This window comes from Ranitomeya variabilis, chromosome 7, assembly GCF_051348905.1.
Source record: "Ranitomeya variabilis isolate aRanVar5 chromosome 7, aRanVar5.hap1, whole genome shotgun sequence".
Lineage (NCBI taxonomy): Eukaryota > Metazoa > Chordata > Amphibia > Anura > Dendrobatidae > Ranitomeya > Ranitomeya variabilis.
Window position 1 is genome coordinate 147,731,704 of NC_135238.1, and position 18,830 is coordinate 147,750,533.

Genomic DNA, 18,830 nt, shown 5'->3' on the forward strand with positions numbered 1-18,830 from the left:
CATCAGTAGTGGGTGTCGCTATTTAAGCTCATTTCTCTGGTGGTTTCTTGCCGGTCAACAATGTTATCTGATGCCTCTCAGTGCTTGTTCCTGCTTCTAGACTACTACTAGATAAGTTGGACTTTTGTCCATGTTTTGTTTTGCCTATTTGTTCCAGTTCACAGCTGAAGTTTTGTTACTGTGTCTGGAAAGCTCTCGTTGATCAGGGATTGCTACTCTGGCGTTATGAGTTAATGCCAGAGTTTAAGGTAATCTCTGGATGGTGTTTTTGTTAGTGTTTTTCTGCTGACCATGAAAGTATACTATCTGTCTTCTGCTATCTAGTAAGCGGACCTCAAATTTGCTAAGACTATTTTCCTGCTGCGTTTGTTGTTTCATCTGAACTCACCGTCATTATATGTGGGGGGCTACTGTCTTCTTTGGAATATTTCTCTAGAGGTGAGCCAGGTCTTATATTTCCCTCTGCTAGCTATTTAGGTCTTAGGCCAGAGCTGGGCATCTAGCTATAAATAGGAAATGCTACCTGGCTATTTCTAGTTGCGCGGCAGGCTTAGTTCATGGTCAGTATAGTTCCATCTTCCGAGAGCTTGTCCCTCTATAGGCTTGCTATGATCTCTGCCTGCAGAGATCATGACACATGACTGCCTGTTTTTTTGCAATCTTTTTTGCAATCTTAAAAAAAAGTCAGTTTTTGATTTTTCTTTTCATGCTTTGCATATAGAACTCACCCATTCAAGTGAAGAGAAAAATGGAAAGTACTTGGAAGCAATCTGTGTTGTCTTTTTATCATTGATAAAGTAGGAGAAATAATACTTTTTTCCTCTTTGCATTTGAAAAAAATGGATGTTACACTGCTGGACATATTGGCCAAAAATGGCTGAAAATCTGGTCCATCAAAATGATGAATAACATTTGTTGTTTTTTTTCTCGCAAGCAGAAAATAAGAGTTCTGTGTTGGACGCTGTTAGCCATCATTCACACATCAGTGATTTCTCACAAAGACAAAGAAAAACAGCCAAGTGTCATCAGCGGTTTTCATCCGATTTCCATCGCTTTTGGTCCTTGTGCCCGTTTTTACCATCAGTGTTTCTAATGTTGGACAAAATGTCAGTGAAAAAAATCCTGGAGCTGCGGCCGCTGCTGCAGTCACCGCTCAGTGGTGGTGAGCACCAGCTGGAACCGTGCCCCGACACTGCCTGATAGACGGAGGGGTGCTGCAGTCACCGCTCAGTGGTAGTGAGCACCGGCTGTAACCGCGCCCGACACTGCCTGACAGACGGAGGGGTGCTGCAGTCACCGCTCAGTGGTAATGAGCACGCCCTGATACTGCCTGACAGACGGAGGAGTGCTGCAGTCACCGCTCAGTGGTAGTGAGCACGCCCTGACACTGCCTGACAGACGGAGGAGTGCTGCAGTCACCGCTCAGTGGTAGTGAGCACCGGCTGTAACCGCGCCCGACACTGCCTGACAGACGGAGGGGTGCTGCAGTCACCGCTCAGTGGTAGTGAGCACCAGCTGTAACCGCGCCCCGACACTGCCTGACAGACGGAGGAGTGCTGCAGTCACCGCTCAGTGGTAGTGAGCACCAGCTGTAACCGCGCCCCGACACTGCCTGACAGACGGAGGAGTGCTGCAGTCACCGCTCAGTGGTAATGAGCACGCCCTGACACTGCCTGACAGACGGAGGAGTGCTGCAGTCACCGCTCAGTGGTAGTGAGCACCGGCTGTAACCGCGCCCGACACTGCCTGACAGACGGAGGGGTGCTGCAGTCACCGCTCAGTGGTAATGAGCACGCCCTGATACTGCCTGACAGACGGAGGAGTGCTGCAGTCACCGCTCAGTGGTAGTGAGCACCGGCTGTAACCGCGCCCGACACTGCCTGACAGACGGAGGAGTGCTGCAGTCACCGCTCAGTGGTAGTGAGCACCAGCTGTAACCGTGCCCCGACACTGCCTGACAGACGGAGGGGTGCTGCAGTCACCGCTCAGTGGTAGTGAGCACCAGCTGTAACCGCGCCCCGACACTGCCTGACAGACGGAGGCTGCCGGGAGGAGTAAAGTCCATTTCCTCCCGGTAGCCAGGCTTACAACGTGGTGGCTGGGCAGCTTCTGAACGCTACTAACCTGCAGATTAACCCCATACATACAGGTCAATAGGGTTTTAGGATGTGACTGGTTCTCTTTAAGTCTGTTTTTGCCTTGTCTGTCGGTATTTAGGTACTTGGCCCATTTGGCTACAGCATGGCTGCCACGGTTGGATAGGGAGCCAGAGGTTCCTACATCTTCATCCAACAGTCAGCGACAGAGAAGCAGAAGCAATGGCCGGTTACCCTGTCGCTACGGCAACGTCACAAGTGATGCTGCTGCTGCAGCTACATCTGGCGTCCTGGCCTTGCTGCAAGTGATTTCTTTCCTGAGTCACTTGGCTTTTCAGGGTTAATCCATATAGAGAATGAGACCTGGCGGTTACTACGGCAACAGACAATGGAGCAGAAAAGCTTTATTTATATATTTATTTTTGCAGCAGGAATGTTTTTCACCAGGAGCTTAGAATACTAGAAAATGCCAGAGATTTTGTTGCATTGTTAAAACACGTACCGGGAGTCACTGATTTACTTGTCGCGTGCAGCAACATGGCTGGAATGGGTTCAATACCCAATAACGTAGGCTCAGCTGCATTAAAGGGAACCTGTCACTAGGTCTTTGCTCCCCATCTGAGAGCAGCATAATGTAGGGGCAGAGGCCCTGATTCCAGTGATGTGTCACTTATTGGGCTGCTTTCTCTGTTGCAGATCTAGCAGTTCTCTAAATACTGAGCCCTGTGTAACCCCACCCACACCACTGATTGGCAGCTTTCTGTGTGCACTGTGCATAGGCAAAAAGCTGCCTGTCAGTGGTGGGGGCGGGGTTATTCAGAGCTCATGAATATGGAGGACTACATGGCAGCAGGTTTATCAGCAGGAGATATTAATAAAGGACTAGTAAAGCATTGATTTTTATCAGAACTGCAGTAAGCCGCCCAGTAAGTGACGGATCGCTGGACTTCACATTGTGCTTTCAGACTAGGCGGCCTCTATTTCAACAGGTAATATTACCCTGGTGCCCTTATAACACTGTAACTAAGATGGACACATAGTATTGGGGCACTGCCTTTTGATGATTAGATATATACGTATGTTTTCTCTGAAACGCTGAGTCATGTCTGAGAAAAACATACTTTTAAAGCCAGATGAGAGACTAGTTGTAAAGGCCGGAGCTCGCTTATCCCCCACCTCCTCCAGTGCAGTGACAGGTCCCTTCCTGTGTGCGTGTGTGACCTGTCAGTCACCGGTACCCGAGGAGCGTGTATGACCTGTCAGTCACCGGTACCCGAGGAGCGTGTATGACCTGTCAGTCACCGGTACCCGAGGAGCGTGTATGACCTGTCAGTCACCGGTACCCGAGGAGCGTGTATGACCTGTCAGTCACTGGTACCCGAGGAGCGTGTATGACCTGTCAGTCACCGGTACCCGAGGAGCGTGTATGACCTGTCAGTCACCGGTACCCGAGGAGCGTGTATGACCTGTCAGTCACCGGTACCCGAGGAGCGTGTATGACCTGTCAGTCACTGGTACCCGAGGAGCGTGTATGACCTGTCAGTCACTGGTACCCGAGGAGCGTGTATGACCTGTCAGTCACTGGTACCCGAGGAGCGTGTATGACCTGTCAGTCACTGGTACCCGAGGAGCGTGTATGACCTGTCAGTCACCGGTGGGGACGAGCTGCCAGGCGCCCACTCACCCGAGGAGCGTGTATGACCTGTCAGTCACCGGTGGGGACGAGCTGCCAGGCGCCCACTCACCCGAGGAGCGTGTATGACCTGTCAGTCACCCGTGGGGACGAGCTGCCAGGCGCCCACTCAGCCGAGGAGCGTGTATGACCTGTCAGTCACCCGTGGGGACGAGCTGCCAGGCACCCACTCACCAGAGGAGCCTGTTTGACCTGTCAGTCTCCGGTGGGGACGAGCTGCCAGGCGCCCACTCACCCGAGGAGCGTGTATGACCTCTCAGTCATCCGTGGGGACTAGCTGCCAGGCGCCCACTCACCAGAGGAGCATGTATGACCTGTCAGTCACCGGTGGGGACGAGCTGCCAGGCGCCCACTCACCCGATGAGCGTGTATGACCTGTCAGTCACCCGTGGGGACGAGCTACCAGGCGCCCACTCAACCGAGGAGCGTGTATGACCTGTCAGTCACCGGTGGGGACGAGCTGCCAGGCGCCCACTCACCCGATGAGCGTGTATGACCTGTCAGTCACCGGTGGGGACGAGCTGCCAGGCGCCCACTCACCCGATGAGCGTGTATGACCTGTCAGTCACCGGTGGGGACGAGCTGCCAGGCGCCCACTCACCCGAGGAGCGTGTATGACCTGTCAGTCACCGGTGGGGATGAGCTGCCAGGCGCCCTCCAGCACGGCTTTACCCCTGTAACGTTTAAGGCCCCCTTTACACATTGGTATTTGTGATCAGTATTTCACCTGTGTTTGTCTGCTATGGCCAGGAGTGTCTGCAAAACATACAACAGGGGTCAGGTTTTCAATTTTAGTTTTTCTCTGTAAGTCCCCCTCCTGGGTTTGGCATACAAACACTAATGCAAAATACTGACGCGTAGGCAGCACGGTGGCTCAGTGGTTAGCAATGCAGCCTTCCAGTGCTAGGGTCCTGGGTTCAAATTCCACCAAGGACAACATCTGCAAGGAGTTTGTATGTTCTCCCCAAGGAGTTTGTATGTTCTCCCCTGTTCCTGTGAGTTTCCTTCTGTCTCCTCCCACACTCCAGAGACCTACTGATGGGGAATCTAGATTGTGAGCCCCAATGGGGACAGCAATAATAATGTATGTAAAGCGCTATGGAATATGACAGCGCTATATAAGCAATGCATAATAAATAAATGTGTTAATGAGGCCTTAATGTACAGTAGATTTTTCCCAGAAATGCCGCAGCATTTGAGAGTCAAACAGACGGGGCTGAGATGATGCAGCCGGTGCCTGATGCATGTTGCCCATAGATCGGGCTGTCAGGTTCCCTTTATACGCAGGATTTCACGTAGTTGCCATGTTTTCGTATCCGTATTACATACAGACGTTCTAGTCGGTGGAGCAGATGTATATAGATTTCCAGCACATTTACGGAATCTGAATTCCACAAATCACATTTTTTGACTTCTCGTTCTTTTCTCACGCATCAATTCCATGGATGACTTTTCCCAAGAGAATGGAAACAGGAAGCGTTTTGACTCGATGGCCTCTCCAAATACAGGAAGATTAAAACACTTCCTTTCATAAAGCGGGATTCTGACATTTCATTGTAGTAATCTGCTCCTGAATGCTCTTCATTACAACATGCTCTGTTCTGCTGTGAATGCCATCCGCAAATGCTGTGGATTTCACAAATCACCGTACTTCAGGTCATTTTGTGAAAAGAAGCCTTACGTAGCATGTGAACTTGTCCTTACCAGTGATCTGGGGTGGTGGATTGTGCAGTTGTATCCTTGCTACATGTCAGTAGATGAGTGGAAGAATTCATGTTACTTTCTGGTGTTACATTGGATTGTCATTAAATGGCTTAAGAAAATACTTTAAATGGAATCTGTCGCCAGGTTTTTGCTAACCCATATGAGAGCAACATAAGGTAGGGGCAGAGACCCTGATTACAGCAATCTGTCACTTACTGGGCTCTTTGCTGCATTATTGATAGAATCCCAGTTTTCTGTGCTGCAGCTCCAGCAATTCTCTAAATGCTGAGCCCTGTATAACCCACACGCCAGTGATTGGCAGCTTGCTGTGTACACTGTGCATAGGCAGAAAGAGGCCAATCATTATTGGGTACAGTTTATGCAGAGCTCATGAATATCTGGCAGTAGGCTAACTTGTTTTCTAGTAATTTAATCTCCTGCTGTAATTTTATCACAACTATAGCAGACAGCCCAGTAAGTGACACATCACTGCAATTGGGGTCTCTGTCTCAACATCTCAGATTGGGTGGCAAAAAACACATGATGACAAATATCCCTTTAATATCTAGTATGTCTAAATAATCACAAAACAGAGTCTTCACTTTAAAAAGCGCGTTCTGATCAGAAAAGCTGATGTCAGCCATGATCTGCAGGGTAGGTGGTGGTCCTGGGGTCAGACGTGAAGAATTGCCCCCAGCGTCAATGTATCAGTAGCTTGTAAGCAGTGTCTTCTTTAGGTAACTGACCCGTTCTAATTATTACACAATGGTAGAGACTTCTTTCCAGTAAGTGACGCCCGGGGGTCACAGATTCCTCCGTTTATATTGGGACAGCCGAGGTTTGCTATTCCTGTTATACAGTGATTTCTCCTATTCTGACGTGTCTGTGTCAGCCAAGAAATATGGTGTTCTATAAAAGTCCACTGTCTGCGAGATGTCAGCCCTACAAAGTAATCAATATGGCACTAACATGTGAGTAATGGCTCGTAAATGACAAACATTTAGGAATAATCCAGTTTCCTTAATGGCTTTTCCTAATCCCCCTGACACATTCTCCTGGAGGGATATTTGCTGTATGGGGGGCTTCTATTTAAATGGTTGGGGCCTTATTATGTTGTAGTGGGAATTCTCTGGAGGAAGTGGACAGGATTTATAGTCGTGTCTGAGGCAAGTTTTAGAAACCCGATGACACGGCATCCTTAGCGATTTTACTATCCTGCATTGCACTGTCAAGCACTGCATTAGGCTTCTTAATAAAACAATTAGCTGCTTTATTTCTCTGGCAGAGCACCCAGGAAACGCGTCGTGATGGATCCGTTCTTCCCAAAGAGCTGCCGGAGCCAAAACACATTTGGGACTGTTTTATGAAATCTCTCCACGGCTCTTTATAGCTGCAACATGTGAGGAATACAGCACAATAATGTCATTATGACACTTTAACGTGTTTTTTAACAAAAGCCGCAAGCCGCTCTGAGTTGCTGAGCTCACGGACTGGCTGCATGACATGACTTCAGCTGTACAGACAATAATGGACACGGGTGTGCGTGCGCGTGTGTGTGTGTGTGTGTGCGTGTGCGTGCGTGCGTGTGTGTGTGCGCGCACTCTGCACTGGACGCGGGAAGAATGAGCCCTGTGGCAGTCCAGCAGTTAGGTGGATGTGGTGTTGTAGGGTCCATAATGTGCTCCATAGAGCTCTACATTGTACTGTTTTGAGACCTACTAATTTTATATCGGGTTTGACAGTCCTCTTGTGAATATGTACCGTAGTTTCACATTTTAGAAGGCAAGAAAAAGAGCATGTACCCTGCATATACCCTGTAGTAAATAGCAAAGAGTACATATAAATATTATGGACATACCGGTACAGTAGATCTTATCTTCATCTGTCTCTGCTTACTATCTATCCTCACAACCTCTCCTCTCCCCCTATCTGACCACTATTTACTCACTTTCTCATCCCTGTCCTCCTCACCTGTCACCCATGTCCAGCAACATGCGCACCCCGCAGAAACCTCGGACATCTAGACACTCACATGCTCTCGGACTCCATATCTTTACTCCACGACACAGCGCCCCTGCTTCCTACAATGCCACTCTCGCATCTGCTATTGACTTGGTCACCCCTCTCGTGAATGGCAGAGTGCGACAAATCAGTAGACAACCCTAGCACAATAACCTCACTAAAAAGCTTCAACAAGTTCCAGAGTTGCGGAGCTGCGTTGGAAGAAAACACATTGGCAAGATAACTTAATCGATTTCAAAGAGGCAACACTCTCATTCAGAACGGCTCTCACCTCTGCTAAACAGGCCTACTTCACAACCCTCATATCTTACTTATCCTACAACCCCAAACAGTTATTCAACACTTTTAACTCCCTCCTCCGCCCCCCACTGCCCCCTCCAACCTCCCTCATCTATGCTGAGGACTTTGCCACACACTTCAAAAATAAGATCGCCCAAACAAGGAAAGACTTTATTGTTCAACGACCACAACCCCTTTGTATACCAAACCAATACCCTTCCCCATAACCTCCCTCTCCAACATCACTGAAGGAGCACTTACTGATCTCCTCTCCAAATCACACCTCACCATTTGTGCACTTTACCCCATCCCACCTCCTCATCAACCTCACAACCACACGCATCCCGTCCCCAACCCATCTCTTCAACCTATCACTAACTTGTGGTACCTTCCCTTCTTCTGCAACAATCATGCCTATCCTCAAAAAGCCATCCCTCGAGCCGATGGCTATGTCCAGCTATCGCCCTATATCGCTGCTCCCAGTCGCTTCCAAACTACTTGAGCAGCACATCCACTCTAGGCTTTCCTCCAACCTCTCATCTAACTTGCTCTTCGACAACCTACAATTTGGCTTCTGTCCCCATCATTCCACTGAAACTGACCTGACCAAAATTACTAACAATTTATTTACAACCAAAGCTAACAGACATTTCTCTATACTCCTCCTTCTAGACCTGTCCTCTCTCTTCAACACAGTTGACCATTGTCTCCTACTGCAGATCCTCTCCTCCTCTGGCCTCAAAGACCTCTCCCTATCCTGGATCTCCTCATACCTTTCCAACCGCACATTTAACATCTCACACTCCCACACTACCTCCTCACACTGCACTCTCTCAGTTGGAGCTCCTCAAGGCTCTGTCCTAGGACTTTATCTATATCCTTGGCCTGGGACAACTCATAAAGTCATATGGCTTCCAGTACCACCTATACGCTGATGACGCTCAGATCTACCTATCTGGCCCAGATGTCACCTCTCTGCTGTCCAGAATCCCAGAGTGTCTATCAGCTATATCCTCCTTCTTCTCCTCTCGCCTCTTCAAGCTCAATGTGGACAAATCTGAACTTATCTTTCCTCCTTCTCACGCATCTTCCATACCTGATCTATCTATCACAATAAATGACAGCATGTTTTCCCCTGTACTGGGAATCCGCTGTCTCGGAGTAACCCTTGACTCTGTTGTGCACATATAATCCCTTTAAAACTTAGCTTTTAATACCTAATAAATATATAAAACCCTGACCCAAAACAAACCTTGGTTTGTAAAAATGTGCAAAAAACACCACATAAATGATCACCTGTTTAAAATACTGTACTACAACCTACTGTTCCGGCCTGCCTTGCTGTGGAGGTTGGCACCCTAAGAAGCGATTTTTTGGCGCCCCCACTCAACGCAGGCTGTCCCTCTCTCCCCTACAATGTCCCTATATATATATAAGGAGGGAAAACAATATAGTGGAGAACAGCAGTGAAAATATAGGATATGTAAAATATAAAGTGCAGACAGTAAATAAATTAGATTAAACAGGTGCCTCCAAATGCTATATAGATAGTCCACCACACAGCTAAGCCATAATCCATTAGTGTCATTCAGTCCATCAATGACTATATCTGTCCCATGCCATTAATGGACATACCATGTCATATATATAATAACCAAGGGACCAGCCCAAACGGATCCAAATATGTTAATACACAAAATAGAAATAAAGTGACTTAGCGTGCGTTGGTATTGCCCCCAATTGGGGGCAATACCAACGCACGCTAAGTCACTTTATTTCTATTTTGTGTATTAACATATTTGGATCCGTTTGGGCTGGTCCCTTGGTTATTATATATATGACATGGTATGTCCATTAATGGCATGGGACAGATATAGTCATTGATGGACTGAATGACACTAATGGATTATGGCTTAGCTGTGTGGTGGACTATCTATATAGCATTTGGAGGCACCTGTTTAATCTAATTTATTTACTGTCTGCACTTTATATTTTACATATCCTATATTTTCACTGCTGTTCTCCACTATATTGTTTTCCCTCCTTATATATATAGGGACATTGTAGGGGAGAGAGGGACAGCCTGCGTTGAGTGGGGGCGCCAAAAAATCGCTTCTTAGGGTGCCAACCTCCACAGCAAGGCAGGCCGGAACAGTAGGTTGTAGTACAGTATTTTAAACAGGTGATCATTTATGTGGTGTTTTTTGCACATTTTTACAAACCAAGGTTTGTTTTGGGTCAGGGTTTTATATATTTATTAGGTATTAAAAGCTAAGTTTTAAAGGGATTATATGTGCACAACGGATTTTGATTAGTCCCTATTCATTTTTCTAAATTTCTTAACCCTTGACTCTGCTCTGTCCTTCAAACTGCACATCCAAGCTCTCTTCACCTCCTGTCGCCTCCAGCTCAAAAATATTTCCAGAATCCGTCCTTTCCTCAAATCTCAATCTACTAAAATGCTTGTGCATGCCCTCATCATCTCCCGCCTTGACCACTGCAACATCCTCCTCTGTGGTATACCTACTAACACTCTCGCACCTCTCCAGTCCGTCCTTAACTCTGCTGCCTGACTAATTCATCTTTCTCCTCAAAACTTCTCCAATTCTCCCCTCTGCAAATCCCTTCATTGGTTCCCAATTCCCCATCGTATAATAAGTAATAAAAATTCTTTAAAGCATTCTCTCTCATTATGCTGACATTTGGCAAATAGTAATAATTATGGTAATCCTAACTGACCTAAAACGGGAAAGGTTTATTCTGATTTCATGTCAGATATTGAAAAAACATGCAGGTGAGTCTTTTTACATAGTGTATGTAACCTTCTGATTTCAACTGTAGATGAAATGCCTGGCTCCAAAATGGGGGAGACGCGCCCTTGTTTGTACAAGAAACTACAGCAAAACTAAAGAAATGAGCCGGAGCCTAAGTTGATATACGGGCAATGTGTAGGAGCATGTTCATTTTAAAGTGACTGCAAAACGATATGTTCAGACTATGTCTGCTGAAATATGCATTACACCGCAGAAACGGCAGCATAGTGTTGTGTATTGTGCGCCATTCTTGACTTTTGGGCCCTATTATTTTTCACTGCATCTCGTGCTGTTGGCTGCAGTTTTCTTTGGGCACGATAATAACGATATTTGTCTTTCTGAAAAGGGGATCTGTGCATCCTATGGCTAGAGGAGCCGGTCCCATACCGGTAGTTTTTTTTGTTTCGCATAAATTTCATAAGGATGACAAATTTTACATGTTTCCTCACTTGGATATTAGAAGGCTTCGAGTGCTCCTGATGTATGCGCTAAATGTGTTCATAGGACTCTATGGCCTCTGTCTGACCATAGTCCTATCCCAAAAAGGTATGGAATAACTTGGTACACCCACTACTCCAATAGGCTTTTATGGCATATCTGTAAAACCAGTACCATTACATTCTATGGGCGATGGATCCGTAACCAGATAAGTGGCACTCATTTAATACCTCCATCATGGAGAACCTCGCAATGGGTCATCATGCACATACTTTATAGAGGGTAAAAGCCCAATGTGAGCACAGACCTAGGGAAGGCGTTTGGGCAGTATCGGAGTTTCTCATTGTGACTTGATCACTTGTACATGGCACATATATAGGTCTAATAACGTGAGCGATTCTTTCACGTATAGTTTTATAGCTTGTGCCATGTCATATTGATGGGAAGACATCACTTGTCAGAAATGCTTAGCAGGCCTCATGCTCTGACATTTACTATAGCGCATGTCCTTACATGGGGAATCGCTGGTAATATGGAAAACGCATAAAGCTGATGGATGTGATTCTGTGAAATGTCAAGTAGCTCTGACAAGCTGCACATGGTTGTGGGGTATAGGCCGGATTATAGAGGGACGGTTCCTGCTCCTTTTCACTGTGGATTATTTGGTAATAGAGGAAACAGCTGTTTTTCCCTTTTGCATTAAAAAGGTTAGAGTCTACTACAAGAATGAACCTGACATCGGGCAGGAGATAAAATAGAGACAAGATCTAGTCAGTGATGGCATCTACCAGATGTCATGGGGTGAGCCTCCGCACCGAGCAGCTCACCTTTATACCAGAGTGATCAGGATATTATTAGAATTAATATTTAGTGATGTTCAGTTAGGAGTGTGAGCGCAGAAACCTCCAGCTACTTACAGCTATAAAGGGAATATTTCAGAGTAGGGGTCAGCGTCTGTTACGTGAATGTCTGGACGTTGTTAGTAGTAAGTGGATGCAGAACTAGGAAAGTGCCACGTCATCTCTGCTTGACTCTACTCATCTTCTAGAACATTTGTTTGGGAGAACATGATTCTTTGGCCGATGCTGTCCAGTATCAAAGGAGGTTGTCCCATATGGAGTAACTTCCTTTGTTTTTTTGTTTTCCTGGTTGGGTAGTTCCATGGACAAGGAAGAAGATCCACACTGTTGCTTCCGGGAGCAACACGATGGACCCTTTTTCATTTCCACGGAATCACTGAATCTGAAAACAAAGGAAGATACCTGATACGTATATATGATAGTGCCACATGAACAGATCATTCTATTCCAAATTAATGTTCTTCATAATGATTTCTGGAAGGATCTGCCGGCACTATGAGTCTATAAAGCCCAAGCTCTCCAAGTTGTGGTGGACTCAACGCCACAACTCCAGATTAGTAGTCTTATTTTTTGCTCTAAATCCCTTTTCCTGTCTATCCTAGATGATGCCCTGTGTGCACTGGTAGATTTTTTCCCCCTATAGTACCATCTTTTTCTTTTTTTCTAGGTCACGGCTTGGTCTGCCACTGAAAATAAAAGTGCAGCCATATCTCTTCCAAAGAAAGCCAAACAGAAGTGATTGGCACTGCACGTCTTGCAGATGCTTGAGATGCTTCCTCAGAATGACCAATGGCCGAATCCACTGAATGCTCCTTTGGTCGACATAATTTTCCTCCTGACTCCTCCAGTACACGTTTCTCAGTTTGGCCAAATATGTAGGTGTCCTGAATAGAAGGTTTTACGCCACTTCCAGACACTTATGTCTTATGTGCTGGAAGAGCAAAAGGATCGGGACTATAAATTTAGCATATCTGATCGTTCCCTCCTCCAACATCTGTGAGGGGGACAGTGCAAGAGCCCCCATACAAATAAAATTGTAATCACAGTCCCGTCCCCCTCCCCCACACACGTTCTTTAAGGTCTATGGCTGTCTATTCTGCAATTGTACAGTAAGCGAGATATCTGAAGACAGTAAATCCTATCCATGCGTTGCTGTAATGTGTGGTGTCTGTGCAGACTGTCCCAGGAAGTGACTTGATCATACTTTGCTTTATCAGCATTCCGCTAAAGTTAAAAATACCAAATCAATGGAGCACTTTGCCTTTACTTGTAGTCATCAGTCTTGCTGGCACAGCAGAAGGGAAAGTTTTGCAGGGGCTCTATGATTCTGTTTGTTCTCTTTTTTTTTTTCGTCTTGGAATAAAGTCAGCCTCTTTTGTGTGGCACAGTGTACCCATCAGTATTGGCATTGTTCTCAGGACTTTACAGTGGGGGTGTAGGTTTGGGTTATGCACCATGATTGCCGTTTTACACTATTATGTATACATGCTCTTTATAGAGTGGTCTATGGGTGCAGTATCTGTGACACAGTGACAGTCAGCTCTAATGGGGGCTTTGCCTTACCCCCTTAGTTCACAATTGTAGGGTTCTGCTTCGTCAGATATACTAAACACTCCAAAAAATGTGCCAGACCGAAGTAAAAAGCCAATGAAACTGCCTTCAGTTTGTGCTGTGGTTTCTTTAGTGTTTTTTGTTCCTTTTGTTTCTCTGTATAATTTATGGAGAGATTTGTAGGTCATAAAGTCTTGGTGTTATCTATGGGGTTTAGGAGGCCTGCAGCGGAAACCACAATAACAGGAAATGGGGATGTGTGGTGGAGAATCTGAACAGCGCACACCGAGTATACAGCGTTATTGTATTCCTACGTCTTCATCCATGGGCCACACAGTTCATGCTCAGCGCTGGCAATTATTTTTCCTTTTTGCTAGGGAGCTTGGGCATATATCTTTTCGGGCCAGTTGGCGTAGATGCCTCATCAATGGATATGAGGCACGGCAGAGGTTTATCATCGGAGGATATGAAAGCTCCTACTATTCCACCCTAATTATCTTATTATCCTGGAGATGAGCAGAATCAGATGCGTCTGCCAACCTCTTATCTCTTCTTGCTCTATTGACATAATATTCATGTTCAACCCGGAAAACTGCCGCTGATCATTTGGCAGTCGGATGCCCTTACGTAGCCAAGGGTTATCAGATCTCACTTCCACATTAACATGCACAGGCAAACACGCGTGTAACTTCAATGGAGGAGTGAGGGAATTTAAGAATGTGAGGCACATCTGATAGCACTTATCAGCTGAAAAAAAAGGTATCAGAGGGGTAAAATCCATATTGTTCCTTCCTTAGATTGCAGCAGGGGTCTTCCAGGCCATGCACACCTTTCAGTAAGCATGTAGGCTATGCAGGCATCTTTACATTAGGGGTCTACACAGGGTAGGGCTGGCCCAAAAAAGGTCCTCCCTCAGGATGATGGGCCAGCAGAAGACCACTAGGTGCCAATCACCACTAGGTGTATTGATATCCTGATAATCATTTCTCCTGTTAATAATGTGCTATCACAGCAGCAAAGATTGCAATGACATTAAGCATAGGGTCACATGAACATGTTCTACACGCCCTAAGAAGTGATGATACTCTGATCGGAATAATCAAACCGTTTTTCTCGATTGAGGAGAAAAAAACAAACAAGTTCTTCACTCGTGTCAGTCTGTGAAATTTCATCCAAGTGCCGACCGATTTTTTAAATTATTTTTTTGCACAACCTTAGACTCCCATAGATGATTTTGATCCGACACTCGAATAAAAATCTGACGTGCACAGCCCCATAGAATATCGTAGGTACGAGTCCTATCTCTGAAAACCAAAGACGACACTTGTCCAAGAAAATCTGTGTTGACAGGATCTGTGCCATTGGAAGTTGGGCCATCAGAAGAATTTCCTCTAGTGGGCTATCTAGGTACCCCAGACCTTCCTTGGTCCTGATCATTAATATATCATGGAATAAAGGCCATTTTATATGCTGCTCTTCAGAAGAATGCTGACTTTAGCTCATTTTTTGTATGTCATAAAATTCTATGGACTCTTCCAGATGGAGCAGTTATCAGATGAAGAGATCGATCATGGAGCAGAAGAGGACAGCGATAAAGAAGACCAAGACCTGGACAAGATGTTTGGAGCCTGGCTAGGGGAGCTGGACAAGCTGACCCAGGTAAAAAGATGAGATCATTATCTAATTCTTCTTCTATATTTTCCTTCTTATCGCTTTAGTGACCACATCCAGGCTGTGGCGGTTAGAGCCATAGACTGTAATGAGCGGCAATCTGCGATTTAGCAGTTGCATATGGCCTCATTTACGTGTTCCTTTTTTGTAATCCATCATTTTTTCCTGTAGTACAGTTCCCAGTAGATGCAATGGACAGATTCCCGTTTACATGAGGGGATGTGTAAACACCAAATCATAATTTGTATGACCATCTGAAAGTTACGATCAATAAATGAGCAAAAAATATTTTATTTTAAATCACTAGATCTGTTCATACTGAGTAATAGTAGTGAATTATTGATCAGGTGATTATCGCCCTGTGTAAATTCCCCTTAACCCCTTCCTGACATTGGACATAGTCTTTGATGCTGGAGCTGGGAATGTTAATTCCCGGAAGATGATGGCTGGGTTATTCCACCTTCATCATCACTAACAGCTAAGTGTGCAGTAGACCTCCACCCATTGCTCTTAACTCCTTAATTGACCGCCAACAATCTCTTACAGCAGCACTTAATAGCATTCATCCTAAGGGGGCACACGGTTCCAAACACCCATTGCTCCCCCGCAACGCAGTCGCAGGGCGCCAATGGCTAGGTATGTCAGCCAGAGTCTACTGAAGACTCTTGTGCCTGTCATGACTGTCCAACATTGAAGTCCATTGTGATTTTTCCTATACACTGCAATATAATGTATAGGCAATCAGATCGCAGGTTCCCCAAGGGGACTGAAAAGTACAGTAAAAATATCTATTTTTTTTAAATATGGAAACACATATATAAAAATTGATGGCTCCCACCCATCATTAAAAATTGTAAAATAAAATGTTTAGTATCGCCATGTCCCTAAAAGTGTACCCTGTTAACAATAAATATGTAATTAATCCCGAAAATAAATGTAAATGCTCGCGTTTTTTCATTCACCGCATCACTGCAAAAACTCCAATAGGAAGCTATCAAAATATTTGTACCCCAACCTACTATGAATAAAAGTGTTAGCTTGCCATGTAAAAAAAACAAGTTCTTGCTCCTTTCCATCATCCAAGCAATGAACCCATTGAAACAGACAATTTTTTTACAATACAAATTTCCCGATATATTTTTTTTCCTCACCACAAGAGAACAAGACAAGAAAAATCCATGATGTGTGAAGGAGCCTCTATAAAGCAATTCTGCACTAAACTTAACCTATGGACGCTATATAAACCCAATACCACAGAGGGGTGCATTGATAAATGTAGTCATGGCATATTAAAGGGGTTGTCTGAGCTCCGGTATCGATGACCAATCCTTATCCATAGCAGATCAGTGGGGGTGCGACACTCCAATGATTAACCATTATTTGCTCCAGCAGCGGCCGGATGTGAACACTTTGAATAGTGTTGCGGAGCTTGGCCCTATTCACATTGTAGTGGTCGCTGCCAGTTATTGCCGGCTACTGCAGCACAGCTACTATTAAAAAGAATAGCACTTGTGCTGCAGCACCCAGCAGCGACCCCGCTACACTCTGAATAGAGCTGCTGAGCACTGCACCATTTAAAGTGTTTACATCAGGCCGACGCCGCAGTAACTAATCATGGGGTGCCGGGTGTCAAATCCCCACCAATCTGCTAGTGATGATCTAGTCTATAGATTGGTCATCAATCCCTATACCCTACAAGTACATGTCTTAAGGTGAGTTTAACAGCATAGCTTGGTTTTAGGGTTGTCGAGGTTCTGGGTATAATATACCTAGGTACTGGTAATCTTTGACCTTATATAACCCCGTGTTCCTTTTTATGTGCTTAGAGTCTGGATACTGAGAAGCCAGAAGAACCAGTGAAGAGATCCCCTCTGCGCCAGGAGACCAACCTCGCTAACTTCTCATATAGGTTTTCTATGTACAACATAAGTGGTAAGAGACGCACGTCGGCACAATATGTCTACGGGAACACATGGCGGGGTACTCCCTTCCTACAGATGATGGCAGCAGTCTGACTTTGCCCTTTGCTTTACATGTTACTGGTGCCATTGATATGGTTGTAGGACATTATGACATTATTCAATTTCCATTTTCTGTGAGGCTTTGACAAGGAGGTGGAACCACTTACCACCACATTATAGAATTAACTTGCGCATGTCAAGTGCACTCACTTACCACCTTACCATCATAAGCCATCTTTAGATGTTACCACTCATATGGAGGCTTTATGAAGGGGATATGTGTTACGTTGTCTCTCTTTCATGTTGATTGACACTTAAATTTTTTGTCTTTTGTAGAAGCTTTAAATCAAGGAGAGACGGTGGATTTAGACGCTTTGATGGCGGATCTCTGCTCCATCGAGCAGGAACTGAGCAGCATTGGGTCCCAGTCCTCCAAGAACACCCTTAAGTCTCACGAACGCAGATCTTCCCAGAAGCCACCAGCTGCACGTACAAGCACCAAACAGAGCAGTTTAAGAGGATTGCCTTCTTCATCGGGGAGGATAGCTAAGCCTTCTCACGCTAATTTTTCATTGGATGATATCACTGCCCAGTTGGAACAGGCCTCCCTTAGTATGGATGAGGCCGCCCGACAGACGGCTGTAGAAGATGCTAAGCCAGCTGTAACCATCCATCATAGGCGGACAGCATCGGCAGGCACAGTCAGCGATAGTGATCTTCGCTCTGTTAGCAACTCCTCACGTTCCAGCATTACTTCCGCAGCCTCTAGCATGGACTCTTTGGATATTGACAAAATGACAAGACCTCAGGAGCTAGACCTGATCCAAGGTCAGCCCATTTCTGAGGTAAGGCAAAAGAAATGTGATTACATTTGTGTAACATTCACATCCCAGTGTTAAACGAGTTGTCCAGACTTGGGACCAAAACCCGTGACATCATGCGGTCTGCAGGCTATTGTAGTCCTCCGATATTCCTACTGCGTGTTTGTGGTCACATGCCGACTAGACTCTTCCGGCTTGTCTCAATTCACTGCTAGTGAGAGAAGATGAGCACGTCTAGATGGCACGTGTCTTAATTTAGCATGTAGTCACGTGTACGCCTGCTCGTAATGGTGCGCACGCTGTCATGATCCGACTGTATTCAGGTTTGTACACTTTTGTTCGAAGCTCGGACAACCCCATAAATGTAGAAATATTTCTTCCCAACTTTATAGGTTTGTCTTTGCTATTATTGGCTTCTTGTCTCCACAGAAGTTTTCAACTTATTTTTTATTCCTTAATAGGTTACATCCGTCATTGACTGACCCATGGGTTTAGGTGGCTACCAGGACTCAGAACAGAGATCTGTAGAATAAATTGTTCTCTTAAACTTGGTTACTGGCTGTGATTTAAAGCAAATCTGTTGGTAGGGTCCCCTCTCCTAAGCTGTCTATGGGGGCATGTAGGTCATAGGAAGCTGAAGAAAAGGATACCTTGTTATCTGGGAGTCGATGTCTTATTCCAGATACATCCATGTTGTTCTTAATATGTAAATGCACGGTTGAGATCTATGGGCCGGACATAGATCTCACTGAGAATCTGCCTCCAGAGCTTATTAAATGGGGCATTACTAGTGTGAGACATGTGGATCAGGACTGTCATTAATTACATGCACAGGAAACTAGCAGACAGCGTCCAGCCAGTGACAAAGTTCAAAACCTCTGTATTCTGCCATAAACGCGATGCGATGGTGTGACCTGTTGA

General features: G+C 45.5%; 1 protein-coding gene across 5 annotated transcripts in view; it reads left to right on the top strand.

Annotated features, from left to right (window-relative positions):
* The window catches only part of RAPH1 (Ras association (RalGDS/AF-6) and pleckstrin homology domains 1), a 159,241-nt gene that overhangs the window by 70,046 nt on the left and 70,365 nt on the right, over positions 1–18,830 (top strand). For all 5 annotated transcript variants that reach the window (XM_077271979.1, XM_077271981.1, XM_077271982.1 and 2 more), the window contains exons 2-4: positions 14,996–15,115; positions 16,954–17,059; positions 17,425–17,933. In XM_077271979.1, coding sequence (XP_077128094.1) covers positions 14,996–15,115; positions 16,954–17,059; positions 17,425–17,933 — 735 coding nt within the window. The remainder of the gene's footprint in view (positions 1–14,995; positions 15,116–16,953; positions 17,060–17,424; positions 17,934–18,830) is intronic.